We start from the raw sequence: 21,447 nt of genomic DNA, 5'->3' as shown, positions 1-21,447 counted from the left end.
CCAGCAAGGGGTGCCCACCCTATTTTCAGATCAGATCCTCAACATGTCAGTCGTGATCTCTTTTGACAAAGTACTTCCTCCTGTGGATGGATGCACTCTTTACAAAGGTGAGATTCTGGGTGACAACCATGTCACGAGGTTCTCAACATTTATTGGTGTTGCAGAGACAAGCCCTAGAGTGGGGGCTTGTTTCTGCAAAATCAAACATTACTGGTGCTGTTGCACAGGGCATTTTCTCTGGTGCTGTGCATAATTTGTTTACTTTTTTCAACACAATATCATTAACCTATGGGTAAGATGAGCAAAATTACACAAGAAGCATGAAACATTTTCAGATTGTGCAAAATGCCAAATATTTCACTGAATTTGTGCGCCTCCTATATAATAAAAAGTATGCAATGACACAGCTGTTTCCCTTTTCTTGGCAGGGGGGTTCACTTTTTTGTCTTCCCATGTGCAACTAACCATTTGACCAAGGTCACAGATAGGAAAAGAGACCATCAGAAGGCCTTAACTAAAAATGACAGGATTTCTGACACTCTAAAGACAGCAGCCTTCTTGTGGATGAGTTGCCAGCAAAGTCTGTCCCATTGTGATTCTGGCTAAAACTCCTCAATGGGAAACCCTACATTATCCTCACTTATAAAGGGGAGGGACGAATTTAGTTTTGGTTTGTAGGGTATAAGAAATGAAGCTTTACGATGGTCCTCCTATCCTACCAAACTCTACGACCTCATTACAACTGTGATCCATTCACAAGCACTTATTTGCGCATGGATCATAATTACAAATGGTCCAATATATATTGCCCCCGGTTGTTACCAGGTGACATAAAAATTGTACCATCCGAGGGAACTTTACAAGAGACATGTAGATTTCTGTGCAGTAAGCATCAAAATTTCAATGTTATTTGCCAAAAACCCGAAATATGCCATAAAAATTGCAATCAATAAAATCTAAAATACATTGGTGATTTTATCCATGAAATAATATTGAATCAAAATACCCAGCCATTCTCAATAAACTCCTTAATGTTCCCAAAGTTCACATAATTTTGACTCTAGTTAATAAGGAAAACATTACAGCTTTCAAAGAACCTGATTGAATATTGGTTAGTTAGTGAGCTGGGTCAGGGAGTTAACACTTACTACTGATGTTTGCTGTGACCTAAAAGTTACAATTTATCATTCTGGCAAATTCAACTTAGCATTCCATCCTTCTGAGGTCTGTCAGCTGAATACTATTAAATTGGGTACTATTAACCACTCCTGCTTACAGTGATTATAAACTGCAACTAAATGTGTAACTACATTGTGAAGTAGATATGTCCTTTGCCATTTGTTTTGACAGTGATGTGATTTTAATGTTTTATCTTTCATACTATTGTGAGGAGCTATGATTTTATTATATTTTCTTATTTTTCTTGCAGAGGGAGTGGAAGGGACTCTCTAAACCTTGTCAGGTATGCAGAGATATTGTTCTGGCCAGGGCACCCTACCCAACCCTTTCTTAGGAGAAAAACCTCTATGGTTTACTTTTACACTTTTTTTTTTTTCACTTTGTTTTCTTTTCACTTCTGATTTTGGATGTTGTGTATATAACCACAGGAGACTGCTGCTAGATTATAGCCCACTTGGGCATTACATAACATCTTGAAGTGAGCCAGTAGAGTACTGAACTGTACACTTTTCTTGAGTTTTTTTTACTGTTTATAAACACTACTTATTAAAATGGTTCTCACATTCATGATCATTTAGGCGAGGTTTATGACAACTATTTTTATGTGTGCTCCAGGAGTTTCTTAGGTTGTATAGTTGCATATCATGTATATTAATATGGAAGTATTTATATCAAATTTGCCCACATGGGATAGCCAGCCAGTTATCCACCAGGAACATGTGATAATGTACTGTTAGCAATTTTTTTTTTTTTAATTTGTTTATTGGAATGTTGTCCCATAACTTTCAGTTCATCGCACTTTAATTCAATATGAAAACCTCCTCAGTAGTTTGACAATGTATCAGTAATGTTCTAAATAGAGAACCTCTCAAACTAAGTATTGAAACATATATTACTGCTTGTAGCTCCACGATGGCCCCCATGTTTGTATTGATTCAATGTGTTTTGCTTTCCACAAAGTCCTCTTTCCATTTCCATGGTCTCACAAACCTAAATGATTGTCCTTACTTGAACATGCATGCGAGGTCAAGCCCGTTCTGATGAAACACGTAGCATGCATTGGTGTTTCCTTCTAAATAAATAAGATATTTTGGTGCAGCAGTCCTAAGTTTGGATGTTTGCTGACTTTTGGAAGCATCTTCAAAGGATGTTTATTTGATCAGGTCCATTCCCAATCCCTCATGACTTCCCTGCAGGATGTAGCAGCTTTACAGTGGTTTTATGTTGGGAGAATTATTTATGCATGCTGCTACTGTCCACCTTGTGTATATTTGCCACCATTCAGATTTGGATTGATCTCTTTGAGGAGTACAAGCAATGGTAATAGAAATGGACTTGAATTAGGAGAGACAGCTAGGAACCAGCATCTCTGCAACCTCTGCCTCTCTGCCCGTAATGGTGCAGTGCACCCACGTGATTGGCTGTCTTGACATCAAGGGATGACTTTGTATGCTGCTGATACCCAGGATCTGCCACAGTGAGCAGCGCTTGCAAACAACATTGAGATTTACCAGCAGGACACAGGTCAGAGGATGGGGAACGTGCTGACATATCCAACTGTGGTAGGTTTGCATTCATTTGTTTCCACTGTGCAGTTCAGTGCTTATCATAACACTCACTGTTAGCATAACTGATCCACTGCAACAAGTGCCTAATGATGGTACTTTGGACTGAGGCAGGGGGAACCTATACTATGCTGTAGGTGGGTGTGCCCACACTCTTGATTTCTGGCGCAATTCATTTTTACTGGTTGTGGAAGGCACTCATATTTTCAACATGGCGTCAGAATGAGATGCACAAAGGGCATTGGCAGACAAATCTTTATTTTTACAGTGGTAAAAAAAAAACTAACTCCACTACAGAAGGATTTGGTAGAGGGCCAGAGGAAGGAAAACACAGAAACCACCCCATGGGAATGTTCAAGAGGGATCCACCAGAGGAACAATGAACAGGGTAAATAATGGTGTGATTAACCTGTCAGGCATGCAACTAATCAAAGCAGAATTTATTATGCTGTGGTCTGTCTTTCTGGCCCACTGAGAGAATTGAGGGCCAGATGTAGGTAGGTTTCCTTTCGCAAGTTGCAAATTGCGAGTCCCAGCGACTCGCAATTTGCAACTCATAAAAGGAAATGCAGAAAGGTGTCTAAGACACCTTCTGCGACTCGCTATGGGGTCGCAAAGACCCACCTCATGAATATTAATGAGGTGGGTCGCAGTTTGCGACCCCATAGCGAGTCTAGGCGCTCACAGGGATGGTGGCCTGCTGGAGACAGCAGACCACGTCTGTGACTGCTTTTAAATAAAGCAGTTTTGTTTTTTTCTTTTTGCAGCCCGCTTTCCTTAAAGGAAAACGAGCTGCAAAAAGAAAAATTACCGAAACCATTTAGTTTCGGTTTTTTTCAGAGTAGGCAGTGGTCCATAGGACCACTGCCTGCTCTGAAAAAATATTTGTTTTTGCATTCACAAAGGGGAAGGGGTCCCATGGGGACCCCTTCCCGTTTGCGAATGAGTTACCATCCACTTCAAGTGGATGGTAACTGCGAGTTGGTTTGCGACCGCTTTCGCGGTCACAAATCAACTCTACATCGCGATGCGGTCGCAAATAGGAAGGGAACACCCCTTCCTATTTGCGAGTCGGAATCACATTTTGCGAGTTGGTACTGACTCACAAAATGTGACTGCATCGCGGAAGGCCTTTTGTGCCTCACAAACTGCGTTTTTCGCAGTTTGCGAGGCACAAAAGGCTACCTACATCTGGCCCTGAGTATGTTAGAACTAGAAATTACATATTTAAACTGGTGAGACATCTTAAATTGAAGAAAGCTTTTAAAATGGGGTTGAAATCTAAGCCACATAACCCAGAGACACAGACCACACCCCAGTTTGATCTCCTGGTAAGTGATGGGGACTTTCTGACAACCTTGTGCAACATGAAAAAGACAAACATATACTGGAAGAACTGAACATAGTATATAATTGAATGCTGATAATGATTTTAAACCTAAATCCAAGTTGACCCCCCTGCTCTCATTCAACATGATTGACACATTTCAGGAAAGTGTTGTGTCAGACCTTATACACATCAGGTCCAAGATCACTAGATCCAAAAGAAATTTCAGTTGATCCCAGCATAATGCCATTGAATCTCTATCTATTGACAAGGTGGTTATATGCCACACTGACAAAGGCAGTAGTGTAATGAGGCCCATTGAGATGTATTTCTCAGAAGAACCTAGGGAGTTAGATGACAGCAACTGAGGTTATTAAACAATCTGACTGCAAGATGGCTATAACACAAATTTGGGATTTACTTGCGATGTGGAGGGACAAAGGTCTTATAGAGTCAGAAGAGTATCACTTTCTGAAAAGTAGCCACACCAGGTCACTCTTTTTATACCTGCTGCTTAAGGTACATACATTCCTAGACAATACCCCTGGGAAGCCTATTGTGTCATCTAGGAATAGCCTACTAGAAAATACCACTTGACACATAGATTCCATCCTCAGTCCTCTGGATAGCACACTTCCTTCTCACACTGAGGACACTAAAACAATTCTCAAGAGGACTGAGGATATACATTGGGAACATTATTTTCTTTTAATGACACTGGACATAAAGTCACTTTACAACAGTATTCCACACAGGGATAGGAAACAGGCATGTGAACACTTCCTTAGAGGCAGACCTATTTCTTGCAATTTTTACTATGCCCATGCATAGATGATTCTTAAAATGATGGAATATTGATTGCATAGTAATATTTTCATTTTCAATGGGGTCATGTACGGACTGATACAAGAGATAGCAATGGGCACCTGTTTCACACCATGTACGCTAATGTGCTGATAAGGTGCTGCTAACCTGATGATGGGCTTCTGTGAGAAGCAGGTGTCCATTGCACCTGAATTTGAAACAGACATGGAAAAAGTTGTGTTGTAGATCAGACTCATTGATGGTCACGTCATAATTTGGCAGGGAAGTGAAGAGCCTGCCACAAGTTTAGTTAAAAGTTGAATGTTAATAATTACAAATTAAAATTAAATTTACCTGCAATATAAGTAACCCAAAGAAAATCTTTCTAGATATAGAGGTTGAAACTGCGGTGAACAAATTATTATCCAAACATTACAGAAATCCCACATTTTGAGCAGCCATCCCAACCAGCTCAAATGGAATATACCCTACAAGGAATTCTTTAGGGCTAAGCACAATTTCAGCAATGAACATGACTTTATAGCTAAACAAATGCAGATGGTAGCTAAATTTAAACAACCTAGTTATACAGAGTGGGTACTCAATAAGGCAGTGGCAAGGATAAACATGAAGTCGAGAGAAGAGATAGTATTTGGCTGCAACAAAACAGGCAAACTGTATGATGAAAGCAACTTAAGTTTGATTACTACTAACAGCAACGAATCCAACAGCCATCAGTAAAACCTTGTAAAAAAATTTAAACCTGCTCAAATGTGTCACTATCATTGGCAGTACAGTTGGGAAAAGACTGACCATGTCCTAATCACACAAGCATATCTCTTAGGGATAAGCTCGTACATGGGATATCACCACAGTTATCAACTGGGAGGGAAAGATTGCTCAAGGATTTCAATGGTTTTAATATGTGGTAAATGCAAACAAGCTCCACCTCACTAGTTGTAAAGAATTTAAAGTGTCTAATTCTAACACATGTAGAAGACTATCCCAATTTTTAACATGCTACCAATTTCATCATCTACCTGTTGAAATGTTTTTTAGATTGAAATATGTAGGAAGGACTATCCACGTGGCCCCCTCTTTTTGTGGAAAAGCCTTAGGGAAGTGTTGGTTCCCGGGCTCTTAAAATGCCTTCTGTGGGAGTTCCCACACTAGTCTTGAAAGTTTTGTGAGGATTCATCAAACGGCACCAAAGTTATTGGCAAAACAAAAAATACTTTTCCTATGGCAATTAGGGGGCTGATTTAGATATTGATGAACCAGCTACTCTATCAAAACACTGATGAATATCCCGTTCACCAAAATCTAAATCTCACAGGACATAATGGGATTTAGATTTCACCAGACGAGATATCCGTCGCAATTGTGACGGATTACTTTGTCCATCAATATCTAAATATCACCAATTTCTAAATCAGGTCCTAGGTGCTAAAAATTACTACCTACTGGCAACCACTGACATATATATATATATATATATATATCTTTTACCTTCTTGGGGTCACCAGTAGGTAGTGATCATTAGAATCACATTAGAAAAAGCATTTTTTGACTGCCTATGTATTTTGCACTGTTTGGTGAATATTCACAAAGTGTCCCAAACAATTTGTTGTGAATCTTGTTGTGCATGGAAAGTTTGGGGACAATCTGTCAAATAGGGGCTGAGAAAAAGAAGGTGCTCAAAAAAACGTGTGTTTCTCATGTTAATTGTGAACACGACTACAGCCTGAACCGCTAGATCGAATTACGAAAAATTTAGAAGAAAGTTAGATTTTGTTCCACCGATTTTGCTTTTTTGGTATTTGGTGTAAATTTGTTTAGTAGTTGTTGAGAAATTTAAGGAAATCAATATTTGTGCATCTCTGGGTGTGCTGCAGAACTCTGATTGGCTGCCAACACGTCAAACCAAGAAGTGTTGTCAGCCATCATGGAACTTGGCTTCAGCCGAGTCCCAAAAATAGGGCCAGGATAGGGACACCCTGACTCCTTAGCTCAGGCGCTGTGGTCCCAAACGGACCCCACTAGGGCAAAAGAGAACTTTAAAAATGTTGCTGTGAATTCATTACAATGTCGCAAATTTATGACAAAAGTTAAAAAGAAAAGAAGCAGGGGCTACTACGCTTGTTTTTATGAAGCCCACTGGTGGGCCAGAGCCATGAGACACGTTGAAATAAAAGAGGGGGTGCATGGGGTCCCCCTCCTAGGGCATTTATATGCCTCATGGACCGCCACCACTACAGGGCTCAAATTCCATAGAATGTCGGGGACGCACAACCCCCTGCAGTCCTGGGGACCGCTGCCACCCAGACTTTGATCAAAATGAATGTGGGGGTTTGCTGGTTTGCTGATCCCCCCACAGCCCTAGGAACTGCCACCTCCCATGGCAAAGTGTCAATTGTGTGCAGGGAGGTCACACAACCCCCCCAAGCCCCGGGTACTGCCACCTCCCTGGGGCTTAATTTAAAGAAGGAGGGGGGTACATCACGGACTCCCAGGGACCACCACCTCTCCTGGGCTACTTCATGTTGGAGGGAGGCCATGCAGCCCCCCTCATAGAGCTAAGAATGGCCCTGGGACCACCACCCTGCAGGGCCAGCTATTGTTATGTCCCGGGGTACCCACCCCCAGGACATAGCTGTTTGCTCTCCCTTGGTGGGAGCTTTGACAGCTCCCGACAAGTCAGAGCAAGGACTCTGCTTTCTGCAATTGGGAGCTGTTAGTCAGCTCCCGTTTTCAGAAAGCAAAGTTTTCATCTGTTTCCCTGCATGTAAATATGCATGCAGGGAAACAGATGAAAACATTGGTTCCACAAAAAGGGAGCTGCTATTTGAGGCAGCTCCCTGCTTATGGGAGCAATCCTGGCTCCTGCAGGACACAGAGAGCTGGCTAGGACAGCGGGGGCCTTGAGGCTTCAGTCACTCTCGCTCTCTCTCTCTCTACCATTCCATAATGGGATGGAAGAGAGAAAGAGAGAGAGAGAGATTGTTATTGCAATAGTAATTCCATGCAACTACTTCAAAGTGTCAAACTAGCAAGATGTTTGCCACAAAATGGACAGCAGACCAGGGTCACTTCTGGCCTAATGGCAAATCTCTTGGACTGTCAGTATGTTGAAAGTTCAAATCCTAGTACCTCATGACAGTGTGTTTGTTTATTTTCTAGTGTTTTGACTGCTAAACATTCCTAGTGATGGAACATTGAATTATTTTTCCCCTTGGAATCGGTGGGTTTAATGTCATAGCTAAGTAGTGTAACTAAGGTAACTATAACACCCTTGCCATGCACTGCTAAATACCCCGGACATAACAGCACTCATGACATCTTTTGTAATATCATTGATACTATCACTGTAACATTTGTTGTAAAATGATTCATCAAAAGGGTGCAAGTTATAGTTACCACAGGGCATGAGTTATAATTACCTCAAATAAGTCTATGTATAACACGTAAATGTCTATGGTGGTGTACGTTTCATATGTGAGCCTAACTATAACGTCCCTGTAATCTTGATTATATTCAGTCAAAATATTTCTTGTTTGTACTTATATATATACTTTAACCTTTGGTTTATATTGTAAAAACCTTTATTTTCAATGTTTTGAATAAACAAACGCACAGCAGTATACAGAGTATCAGAAACATAATTTGTCAAACAAAGATGAAGGAGGAATGGCAGGAGGCAAGCATCAAATATGTGATTGCTGTTCTCCTACTCAGGTTGAACATCTCCAGCTTGAGCATGCTTCTAAGGTAAATCGCTCCTCTCCCCATCATGCTGTCCCCTCCCTCATCCAATATACTGTCTGCATTGAAGGTAGTGATAAAATTGTCTGGGCTCGGAGCCTGTCACATATTTCCCTCCAAACCTCCAGGTACCCCACCCCCATTTGTCGTCACTGCTACTGAATCTGCTATGAATTTCTTCTGTTAGGGACAATCCTTAATATCTCTGTACCAACACAGTATAGCCGGTACTCTTGAACTCATCAGGAAATGGCAAACCTGTGCCTCACAAGTACCAGAACCACTTGTAGGAATTTGTATGCCATCTTTTTCCCTTTTGGACATCTAATATTCCCCTGTAGGCAGCAGGAACATGAGAGGTCTATTGGAGTGCCCACAGCATTATTCAGGTCTGCTACCACTAGTGCCCAGTACCTATGCACGTCCAGCATTCCCATACTAGGTGTAAGAATCCTGCATACCCATTACCACATCTTGGACAACTATAGAAAGGGCAGCAGAAATCCTGTGGAGGTATCTGGCAGTGAGGTATAACAGGTGCAGGAAATTATACTGAATTAACTTGAATTGGATATTACAGGAGACCGAATAGGTACATGAGTTAATATGAGTCCAGTCCACCTCTCCCAGTCGTCCTCTCACGTTACAATCCCAGGCAACCCAAGATTGTGGAACTCGACCTCCTCTGTCCATCCTTATGGATGTACCACAAGATAGAAGGACTCCCAGTGTGTTTGTTGTTCCAGGGGCCTCTGGAACATGGGCCAAGTGGCCCTAGCTGTGTCGTCCTGACCTGTATTATGCAAAAAATGGTCCTGACCAAAAGTGGTGCAAGCTCCTCAATGGATATAAAGGCTTACCCAGGGTAAAGGTCAAAGGGGGTAGATGCCGCCCATGTTCCAGTCTTGAAAGGACACTTCCTCCATCAATTGTTGGATGGGTTTCACTATCAATATCAGTAGTTCCCGATAGAAAGAGGGCCTCTTTAAATCTTTTTGAACAGAAGGTTGCCAGATGGATGTCGTAACTGGCATTATCTGTACAACAGTTAGTGGTAGTCCAGCACCCTCCATAAGAAGTTCAGGTAGGCACTTAGCCACAGCTCTACCCGCCAACAAGCGCTTCTCCCAATTATTCTCCGGATCCAACCAGCACACTGCATGTTGCAGATGCGCCACACAGCAATACAAGTGAAGGCTCGGTGCTTTCAGTCCACCCTAATAATAGGTAAGTTTGGGAGTGAAAAGGACCACCCTGAATCACTAACCAGCACACAATAGGGAAACCAACTAGTTGTCTATTTGTTTGAAGACCCACGCTGGAAGAGTGTACAGTGCATTTTGTTACATGTACAAACATCTTGCCAGCAGCACCATCTTAGAGATGGCAAGGCGACCCATCAAAGAGAGAGGCAGGGTGTCCAGAATGAGATTGAGGACCTTCTGGCATGCCTAATAATGATGCAAGTGCAAATATTAATGTCAGGAATCCCCAAGGTGTCTCCTGCGTTATCTGTCAGAATCCCCAGGGATTAGGGATAAATCATATCTCTGTTCTTGGTTAAACCTTCATGTTTCTAAGTAAACATAATGTACTGTGTTACACAACTGGTTTTATCAATGCTTGTTTTACCAATGCTTGTTTGCTAATATGAGCAGGTGTAGACATCTGCTTCTAATTGGGTATGGTGACTCATTCACATGTGGAAACTCAACTGCTTTCCTGACTGGCTATAAATTGCAGAGTAAAGCATGCCTCCCTGCTTGGCTTTGTTTTGCTTCCTGATCTCAGCATCTGATTTGGCAGTCCAGCTCCTGCTGTCATCCTCGTATTCAGGACTTTCGAGGCAATTCTTTTCTTCATTTCTATACAAGCTGACACCAGGCATTCCTCCAGCTCTCCAGAAAAGACTGCAGCTAAGTGACTAGTATTCTACAGGGAGTTTGTTCTTTGAGCGCCGGGCTTTCCTATAACAGCTGGTGTATTTCAGACCTCGTCTTTTGGCAGAGTGCTTATCTTGAAGAGACAAATGCATTTCTGAACATTCTACATTATTATTGTAGTTACTTGCCTAAATGTGCTTCAGGAAATCTGCTTGAGCTCAAGTACTACAAAAAGTGACAGTCAGTTTTAAAATAACATTTTTCGTGACTTTTCTTTCTCTAATAGCATAACTCTTAGATTTAAATTGTGTCATTCATGCCTGTGTTTCAGGTTTGAGGAATTTGCTTTTGAAGGGTTTTTCACACCAAAATAAAAACCAAACCAAACTGTACCACCCTAACTGTTTAAACCCAGAGTGGACATTTGTATTTCTTGGATTGTTTTTGTTCTTCTTAGTTTAACCCTATGCATGCAGGAAAGTTATACGTGATATAATTAATGCCCTTGTTTGTCTTTCTTGTGCATGATAAGTGCAACCACAGTTATAATTGTAGCGTGCAACAGTGAATCTCTGTGAAGCCAGCCTTAGTGTCACAGCACTTATTGTTATGGTACTCAGTTTAGGTTTTTGGTAATGCAGTGTTAGTAATTGTGCCAAAAGTCATTATTATCTAAGAAATGTGCTGGAGCATCCCGGTGTTCTTCTACTGCTCCCGTGCCCATATCAGAAAGAGAGATTCAGTTTCAAGGAAGTTGAGTGCACTAACCCTACTATCACTCCGTCAACAACGACCTGCCCCCCCAAAGATACAGGGTGCCTGGCTGGACCGGCAAGACGTGGCAGTGTTTTGTCTCTTTCTCTTCCACTCCCCCTTTCCTTTTGGGACACCTGCCGGGGTTTCTGTGTCCACCAGGAAGTGCCAAGAGGTGTTCCAGGAAGTCGGGGCATACCATCGCCCCTGCAGACATCCTGCTTTTCAGGTGAGTGGCCCGTCTCAACAATTAAGAACTTGCACCTGTTAAAACCTGTCAAAACGCAGTACAAAAAGACATCCAAAACTTTCCAACAGCTGAAGTAATAATGGAGTGGATTCCCAAGGGGAAGACATTTAGAACAAGGCATCATCAGCGTAATGGAGACTATGGTGGTTATTATGAGTCTGGCAGTCACATGACTGCTAGATTCGCGGTAGCGGTCCCACCGCCAACAGACTGGCGGTCCAGACCGCCACATTATGACCGTGGCAGAGCCACCATGGTCGGACCACCAACACCGCCAGTGCTGCCCTGGGGATTAGGAGTCCCCATCCACCAGCCAGCCAGGCTGGCATAATGGGGGACTCAGGGCACCCCCTGGAGGCCCCTGCACTGCCCACGCACTTGGAATGGGCAGTGCAGGGGCCTCCATGCACAGCCCCATCGCGCATTCCACTGCCTGAATTACTGGCAGTGGAATGTGCGATGGGTGCTCCTGCACCCGCTGCACCGCCACATTGGCACCAGCTCCATTAGAAGCCGGTGTCAAGGTTAAGGCCCTGGTCACTGCAGGGCCGGCGGGCAGAAATACTGTTTGCACCCGCCGGCCCTACTGTGAAGTCCTATTAGCGCTAGAGGGGTTCAGGCTGCACAGCTGGTCTGGGCGCAGGAAGAGTTTGGTGGGCTGCCTCCGTCAAACTCTTAATGTAGGCCTATGTGTTGGGCTTCCCTGAGTTGTAGGCCTCAAGAATGCATCTCATTGCGCAGCCATATCGGTAGTGGCTCTATTGCGTGCACAAATGGGAGTGCCATTGCTAGTGTCCACGCCTCATAGTGAGTGTCCCCCATCCTGACCCTCATGCTTGTCTCAGAGTAAAGAAGGTGTATCCAGCCGCAAAACTGATGGCCAAATCCCATTACCCACAGATCTTCAAGCAAATAGCCCCAGTCCATGCTGTCAAACACTTTTTCCAAGTCAATCTTGACTAGTGCCATCTCTTCATTGAGGTCCTGCACCTTGTGCATAACATAGGTAAGCCGTCTAAAGTTCATGCCAGTATTGCACCCAGGAATGAAGCCACATTGGTCTTCATGCACCAGTTGGATCATATAGGAAATCAAGTGTGATGCAAGCTGCTTGCAAAGTATCTTCATATCTGCATTGATTATGGTGATTGGCCAGTATGCTTCGGGGTCATCCTACGACCATCCCAGTTTCAAGACCATACAGATCTCCTCTTCCTCATGGATGGCAGCAGTACTCCTTTGACCTTGGCCTCCAGGAATACCTCTAGAAGCCTTTGTGTCGGTAGAGCCAAGAATGTCTAGTAGAACTCATGCGGGAAAACATCACCACCTGGCGCTTTTGAGTGCGAGAGCCCTTTCAAAGCTGTCCAAAGCTCTTCTAGTTCAGGGGGGGACTCCAGCACTTCTACTGTGAGAGGAGTAATTTTAGGGCTGTCCAACACCTCCAGGAACCTAACATATCTTTGGGCCTCTACACTCAAGTCAGCTGCATATACTCGCTGTAAGTGCCGCTTGAAAGTATGTGCAATTTATGCTCTAGAGGTAACTCTTTTTCCTTTGTGTGTCAATAGATGAGTTACGAGTGGAGGGGCAGTTTCTCTATGTAGTATTCAGGCCAGTAATTAGCCAGATTTATCCCGTTCCCAGTGTATATTTTCTGTATTGGCGTATAGTATATTTATGTAGCTGGTCCCTAATGTCCGTGATTCGATGGTGGATATGATGTTTAAACCTCATGCTGTGTAAGAACTGCAGCCTGGGTCTGAGCAAGATGGTCTTCCTCCTCAAGGAGTTCTGATTGCAGTTGCCTGCATACCCCGTAGGTTAAGCTCATATATGTGCTCCTTAGTACAGCTTTTAGGGATTCCCATTCCATGGGCCTGATAGTTGTGGATCCCCAATTTGTGTCCATGTACCTGTGATCATGACTGATAAGGCCTCCCACCCCTCTGGACCCTCCAACCATCATTCGCCACTTTCTGGGCCTCTGCCCGCCTCCCCCTTGTTATTGTACAACTTACCATCTTCCTCTTCGCTCTACAGTGGTGACCATCTACATGTTGCTCTTGCTCCTCGTGGCTCCTCCACCACAAATAAAACTCTTTGCACCAGACATTGAGGCAGTAACTTTTGCAGTAGAACGAATCTAGGGCCAAATGTACAAACGCATTTTCCCATAGACACAGAATGGGTAAAATCCTTTGGTACATCTGGCCCCTAGTCCCTGTATATGTCCTATTCTCCATTGCGGTTGGCTTCCACTCTCTCCAGTCTAGCACAACCAGATGACTGCAAGTGGCGCTTTGTGCATTTAGGCTCTATGTCTACTTAACAATTTGAAATTAAATCTCTTTGGGTCCACTGATTAGATTTTGGTCATTCTAGTTTCATTTTATTTATTAAATTTGACTCTATTTATCCAAATTGTTTTGTGGTGTTTCTTCCATTGTGTTTTCACTTTATTACAGATTGTCTACTGCATAAGTCCTTTACAGATTGACTCTAAGCTAAGACTGACTGCTCTGTGCCATGCTACCAGAGGTTTAAACACAGGTTAATTTAGTGACTTTTGTGGTGCACCCTGACAAGGATTGTGGTTGTTGCCTGGGTGGGTTGGTTAGTGGGCATTTGCCAGGTATGAGGGGTGTTCGAACCATTTGTCAATATCAGGAACTGAAGTGAGGTACTGTTTAGAACCTATTGTTAAAAAACGTATTTTCCAACCTAAAAGCACAGTTATGAAACTTGATGCGTTTGTACAATTTGACTCAAAAATTGTATTTCATAAGGAAAGCATTTTACATTCTATCGTAATTTGAGATCTGGCTCGTTCAATAATGGGGAGAAATGATTGTTCTTGTAATATGTTTTAAAGAGTAACTAAGTTAATAGGGACCATACAATAGCAATAGGATTACAGCTTACAGTTTTCCATATAGTACTTTAGCTCAGCCTACCTGTGCGATTGCAAACTGGTCGTAGAAAGAAGAATTTTCTATATTCAGTTCAAGGTCTATATCTTGTAACTCTTCACAGCTAAAACAAATAGTTATAACATAACATGTTGTAAGAAATGCCAGTGAATTCCACCAATACAGACAGAAAATATACAATTGTTTATACCTATCAAAACAACACAATCTTTGCAGTCATATTACAGTGGTAAAAAGTGTCATCAAAGTAAAACTCATCATCACAATTTTTGTATTATTGATTCCTTGTACTTGTGATAAATTGCAAAAATAAATATTTATTGTAATTGAACATTAGGGCGGTGATTCTAACCGCGACGCCCGCCATGCGGTTACCGCCAAATGACCGCACCGTGGTCACAAGATCGCGGCGGCCATTCTGGCTTTCCCGCTGTGCTGGCGGGCGACCGCCAAAAGGCCGCCCGCCAGCACAGCGGGAAAGACCCAGCAACGATGAAGCCGGCTCCGAATGGAGCCGGCGGAGTTGCTGGAGTGCGACGGGTGCAGTAGCACCCGTCGCGAATTTCAGTGTCTGCTAGGCAGACACTGAAATTCTTTTTGGGGCCCTCTTACGGGGGCCCCTGCAGTGCCCATGCCATTAGCATGGGCACTGCAGGGGCCCCCAGGGGTCCCGCGGCACCCCCTACCGCCATCCTGTTCCTGGCGGGAGACCCGCCAGGAACAGGATGGCGGTAGGGGGTGTCAGAATCCCCATGGCGGCGGAGCGCGCTCCGCCGCCATGGAGGATTCTCAAGGGCAGCGGAAAGTCGGCGGTACACCGCCGACTTTCCGTTTCTGGCCGCGGCTGAACCGCCGCAGTCAGAATGCCCAGCGGTGCACCGCCAGCCTGTTGGCGGTGCTACCGCGGTCATTCGCCCTGGCGGTTTTTACCGCCAGGGTTAGAATGACCCCCTAGATGTCCGAATAAAATTGAAAAAACAAAAACACTTTACATAGAAGAACTAAAAACATTTTACCACAAAGGACCATGATTCCTATAGGCAACATTGATTCAAATTCAGACACAAAGAGAAGTATGCGCTTTGATTAGTATTATCACTAATTATAGGTGCAAATTTCCATCTTTATCTACAAAAATTTGGGCAGTGAAGACTGCATGATTCTGAATGCAATATTCTGAGTTCAACAGCTCATATTGGGGTAAAACCTTTAATAACTAATGTATCCCCTATCCAAAGAAGCAGAACTCAGCATGGCGTGGTTGTACTGCTCCTTATAAATACTACACCCTGTGATATCCGTATTTACAGGCACATTTCCTCTCCAAATAACGAGCCACTTGTAATGAGACTCTTGATGTTGAAGAAAAGCTATGAATGGCATTCAGGGAAATGAGAGTCTAATCCGTGTTGTAGTATTCATCAAAAAAGAAATATGTAGGCAAGGACAACTTTAAGTAAATGTTGGAGGCCAGACTGTGAAACAAATGAGGATAAATTGTCATAGTGAAGCCACATTGTTGCGTAGTTATATGCCTTAGCCAAATATCCCCACAATATACATAGAAGGTGGCTGGCTGTCATATAAGACCTGCCATGCGACTTGAGGCCTCGGCAGTGATATCTGAGTGTGATTTGCCCACAGTAGAGACAGTGTTATGAATGGGAGTTGTGGTGCTGCGGTATAGAAGTAAGTTGGGCTCGAGCAAAACTTGGAAAACTGGGATCTCCACCCTTTGTTGTTTCTGGGTAGGCAGGTGTGCTTCCCTAGTGGGCAAATACTATCTTAAGAGAAAAAAGTACAGGAATACTGGGAACAAACACCTCATGTTTCTACTATATAGCATAGATGACATAAGGAATTGTGCAAAATAGTGCAATCCTTCGTGTGTAGAGTGTAGGTAACACACATGAATCACATTTAGCAATGAAAGTAAGGGAGAAAAACAGTTTCATGAACAAATATACATATTTTCATGGTACAATGTGTCGGGCTTCCTCCCATAATTGCTTATGGCAAGACAGTGGAACATGTCCACTTACATTGCGTTCTCTCAAAAGTGCCAGTATGTTGAGACCTGTTCTAGAGGTGGTTGTTGCTGTGCGATGGTGCATTTCTCACAGACTGCTGCTGGTAACAAAATAATGGTGAAGATAACCGATGAAGAGAGAACATTACCAATGGAAATAAAACTGTACATCACCAATGGAAACAAAACTGCAATGTTTGCTTAGGCTGGAGGGAAGTGAGTTCAAGATTTTTGGAGCATTCCATGAGAAGGCAGATTTCAGGATGGAGTATTTCTTGAATTTTCAATTTTTAGCTCCACCTGTCAAAGTAAATGTTGCTGAAAGATATGATGGTGCTCAAGTGAATGGCTTTGTGAGTGATGCAGACAGTCTTATAAGTGCGTCTAGCCTCCAGATGTTGCTAGTCTAGTCTTCAGAATTCCACACATATCCAAAGTTTTAAAATAATAAGAATAAAAGACACTTCTATTTTTCAGAGTTTGGAAAATGTCGAATTTCAATTCAGCTAGTAAAGACCACAATTCACCACCCAGTACACTACTTTCCCACCTCAGGGCTGCAGCTAATACGAGCACAAATGTGGAAAGTAGGCCGAATTCCAAACAAAGAGCAGGAAGAGAAGCCATCAAATTTAAATTACAGATCTGTTGCCATATGCACCTCTCAGTTTTCTGTAGAAAGCCCAGCACTGGACATCCATCACTTCACAAGCGTAACTCAAGACAGATAAAACACAAGTGAAGTGCCTCTGGCCACAATTTTTATATAATCGACAGATAGCTGAGACCTGAGACAGTGCTCACTTCTACAGTGATTTATGTGATCATCATCTAAGCAATTACTGGAAAACATCCTGCCAAGAAAAGGGCAAGTCTGTACTAATTACATTTCAGAGTTCCTCAAAGTCCAATTAAAATTTTCCTTGATCTAGCCTCCTTCTTTCTGAAAATCATAATTTTGTTCTTCACAGTTTTTATATTTAAAAAGTGCTCCCCCACATATTTTAACAAAGAATGAAGATGTCTCTGAAAGCCTGTCGGGGATAGGTCCATCAAAATTATGTCTTCCTGTTAGAAATGGGGTCTTTGGTTGGCAGTCAGGTTACCCCCTGTCCAAGCAAGGACCCTCACTCTAGTCAGGGTAAAGGAGAATCACACTCAGTTAACCCACGTTCACCCCCTTGGAAGCTTGGCACAAGCAGGCAGGCTTAACTTCAGAGTCTAGGTGTACATTATTTGTACCAAAACACACAGTAACTCAGTGAAAACACTACAAAATGACAAGACCAAAACGACAAAAATCCACCATACACAAGACAAGTTAGGAAATAAAAGGCAAAAAGGGTCTTAAATCCTTAGAAAACAGTGCTAACTCTGTTAGCGTGAAAAAGTACCTAGGTTGCATCAAAATAACATCGCATAGGCGAGCGTGCATCGAAAAAGGCCAGCGATGCGTCGATTTCTCACTCGCAAGGGAGACCGTGTGTCGTTCCTCCTCCAGTCGGGTCGACATGCGTCGTTTTTCCTCTCTCCAGGAGAGTGATGCATCGATCCCGGCAGGCACCCCTGGGTCGGGGCAGGCTTTACAGTGTTTTTCTGCACCCAGCGATGTTGCGTTGAAAATACAGTCGCATGGTATCACAAAACCACACTGCGTGAGGTTTGTGTCATTATCAGCTTCTGTCAGCGGGTGTTGCACATCTCCAGCCATGTGCGTCGATCTTCCAGCCACAATGCAGGTGGAGCGTAGATTTCGGCTGCGAAGCCAACAGCGCATTGTTTCTCAGACGTGTCTCAGAAGGTGCGTCAGAAAATTTCCCCACACGGCGGTCTGTGCATGAATTTTCTGTCTTTGTCTGCCAGCTTCACCATTCAAGGGCCCAGAAACTGGATAGGGCACCACTTCGCAGGGCATGAGTCTCAGCATAGAGTCCAGGTGCTGGCAGGGGAAGTCTTTGATGGCCCTGAGACTTCAACAAGTCCTTGGAGATGTCTTCACAAGCAGGAATGCACAACAAAGTCCAGTCTTTGTCCCTTCTCACAGGCAGAAGCAGGAACTGCAGGATAGCTCCACAAAACACAGTCACAGGCAGGGCAGCACTTCTCCTCAGCTCTTCAGCTCTTTTCCTTGGCAGAGGTTCCTCTTGATGTCCAGAAGTGATCTAATTTTTCAGGGGTTTGGGTGCTCTTCTTATACCCATTTTGGCCTTTGAAGTATGCCTACTTCAAAGGAAAGTCTCTCTTGTTTGTTAGATCCTGCCTTGCCCAGGCCAGGCCCCAGACACACACAAGGTGGTTGGGACTCCATTGTGTGAGGGCAGGTACAGCCCTTTCAGGTGTAAGTGACCACTCCTCCCTCCTAGCACATATGGCTCATCAGGATATGCAGCCTACACCCAGCTCCCTTTGTGTCACTGCCTAGAGAGCCCAATTGTCAAACTGACCCAGACAGGGAATCCACAAACAGGCAGGGTCACAGAATGGTTTAAGCAAGAAAATGCCCACTTTCTAAAAGTGGCATTTTCAAACACACAATCTCAAAACCAACTTCACTAAAAGATGTATTTTTAAATTGTGACCTCAGAGACCCCAAACTCCACATGTCTATCTGCTCCCAAACAGAATCTACGCTTTCATCATGTTTAAAGGCAGCCCCCATGTTAACCAATGAGAGGGACAGGCCTTGCAACAGTGAAAAACAAATTTGGCAATATTTCACTGTCAGGACATATAAAACACATTAGTATATGTGCTATCTTAAACATACACTGCACCCTGCCTATGGGGCTACCTAGGGCCTTCCCTATGGGTGTCTTACATGTAAGAAAAGGGAAGGTTTAGGCCTGGCAAGTGGGTACAATTGTCAAGTCGAATTAGCATTTTAAAAACTGCACACACAGACACTTTTGTGGCAGGTCGGAGGCGTGATTACAGGGCTACTCATGTGGGTGGCACAACCAGTGCTGTAGGCCCAATAGTAGCATTTGATTTACAGACCCTGGCCACCTCTTCTGCACTGTACTAGGGATTTACCAGTAAATCAAATATGTCAATCATGGCAAGCCAATTACATACACATTTTATATAGAAGCACTTGTACTTTAGCACTGGATAGCAGTGGTAAGGTGCCCAGAGTAACGAAAACAGCAAAAACAGAGTCCAGCACACATCAACAACCTGGGAAACAGAGCCAAAAGTTAGGGGAGACCATGCCAAGGATGCCAAGTCTAACACTTCCACATAAAGAAGACAACCCACACACACAGGACCAAGTTTAGGAGGATCACTCTTTACTGAGATAACTCTGCTAAGCAGATCATGAGTGTAAAGGGAGAAATGAGAGGTGCAAGCAGACACCTCTGCTTTAATCCATTTATAATCATCACACTCCTCGAACTCTTGGTTTCCCTAATCAAAATCGAGTCCAAGTGGAAAAGTACAGGGTAATGCATAATCTTAAAAGATGAGCTGTAATCCCTAAATCAGATAGTTTTCTCCACAGCGCTGACCGTTTGGCCCTATCAAATGCTGTGGAGAAGTCAATAAGGGCTGAGTACAAAGGCATACTCCTACTCTTGGGTACATTTTTAATAACATTTGGAGGGTAGTGATAGTGTCAAAAGCAGCACAGTTCTTTCAGAAGCCTGCCTGCTCAGCTGGAACAAGATTATTACCAAGTGCCCAATCTTCAAGATGGATGAGTAAACTTTTGGCAAATAATTTGCCTGGTGTATCAAGTAGGGCAATTTGTCTATAACTGGCACTGATGTCCTTTGGACCTTTTTTAATATAAAGGTACTATGATACTCCCCTTTCAAGAGGAAGGAATGTTACCAGACAAATAACAGTGCTTGAATAAGGGACATAGAAAATGGAGGCCCATAAAGACACCTCATGTTTGATGAGCGCAGTAGGAAGTTCATCTGGTCCCATAGCCCCCGATGATTGTGCACCTTTAAAAATCCCTCAATTTCTTTATGAAAAGGCAGACCATGTCATCCACTGCTAGAATTTCTGGCATATAAATGGGCAATGTATTGCGTCCAGGCATCATCCAAAATCATAATTGCCTGGGCTGCCTCTCTGGAGTCACAATACTTAGCTATTATATACAAATATTTCAGAGAATTAGAGATTGTGGCTGCTTCTCTCAAACCGATCCTTTTCTTGTCCTCCTCCTTCCTGCGCTCCAGTGCCTTCAGTCTCATTCTCTTCAGCTTAAAGCGGTTAATTTCTTGCTGTCTCAAGTGTAAAAAGAGCTTAAATTTTGTTCCAGTATAAGGGAATTTATTTCTTGATTTGTCCTTTTCACAACACAAGAAACCTTAGGTGCAGGTTTAACATGATTATAACTTTCGTGACTTCCTGAGGTTCGGAAGAGCGCCAACTGCTTATCAAGCCAGGAAATTGGACCATCGAAGGATTGATCAGCATGGCCTAAACTTGCAATTTTTCAGATACTGACCCAAAGACATCAAGCTTTCCCTAGACCAAAAAGTGCGCCCCTTGCTCCTGTAAAAATCAACTGTGTCCTTTCTAGAATTCTAATCCTCAAGGGCAACAAGATTTAAATCAACAAAGGCAGAAAGAGTGCAGTGGTCACTTACGTCGGTCCACGATATCTGGAAAAGAGAACAAGCAGTAAGGGCCAGATGTATCAAAGGATTTTGCATTCGTAAATGGTGCAAATCGCTAAATTCCACCATTTGCAAATGCAAAATCGCAAAATCAGAGGAGGAGACATATGATAAGTACAAGTTAAACTCAGCCATGATACTTGACCTGATAGCTGATCTACAACCCCTATTGCAGCGACACTCACACAGAGCCAATAGCATACCCACCCATGTGCAGGTATTATGCTCCATGTACCTATTAGCCTCAGGGAGCTATGAAGGGGTCACAGCAGCAGCTGGAGGTCTCTCACATACTGCACTTTCCTGTTTCTTCAATGCATTCCTC

General features: G+C 43.3%; 1 protein-coding gene across 1 annotated transcript in view; it reads right to left on the bottom strand.

Moving 5' to 3' along the window:
- Positions 1-21,447, bottom strand: part of TMEM179 (transmembrane protein 179) — an 84,543-nt gene that overhangs the window by 3,292 nt on the left and 59,804 nt on the right. The window contains exon 3 of the mRNA XM_069207254.1: positions 14,481-14,559. Coding sequence (XP_069063355.1) covers positions 14,481-14,559 — 79 coding nt within the window. The remainder of the gene's footprint in view (positions 1-14,480; positions 14,560-21,447) is intronic.

Source organism: Pleurodeles waltl, chromosome 9, assembly GCF_031143425.1.
Source record: "Pleurodeles waltl isolate 20211129_DDA chromosome 9, aPleWal1.hap1.20221129, whole genome shotgun sequence".
Lineage (NCBI taxonomy): Eukaryota > Metazoa > Chordata > Amphibia > Caudata > Salamandridae > Pleurodeles > Pleurodeles waltl.
Note: the sequence above shows the minus strand (reverse complement) of the source record. Positions and strands in the feature narration are given on the sequence as shown.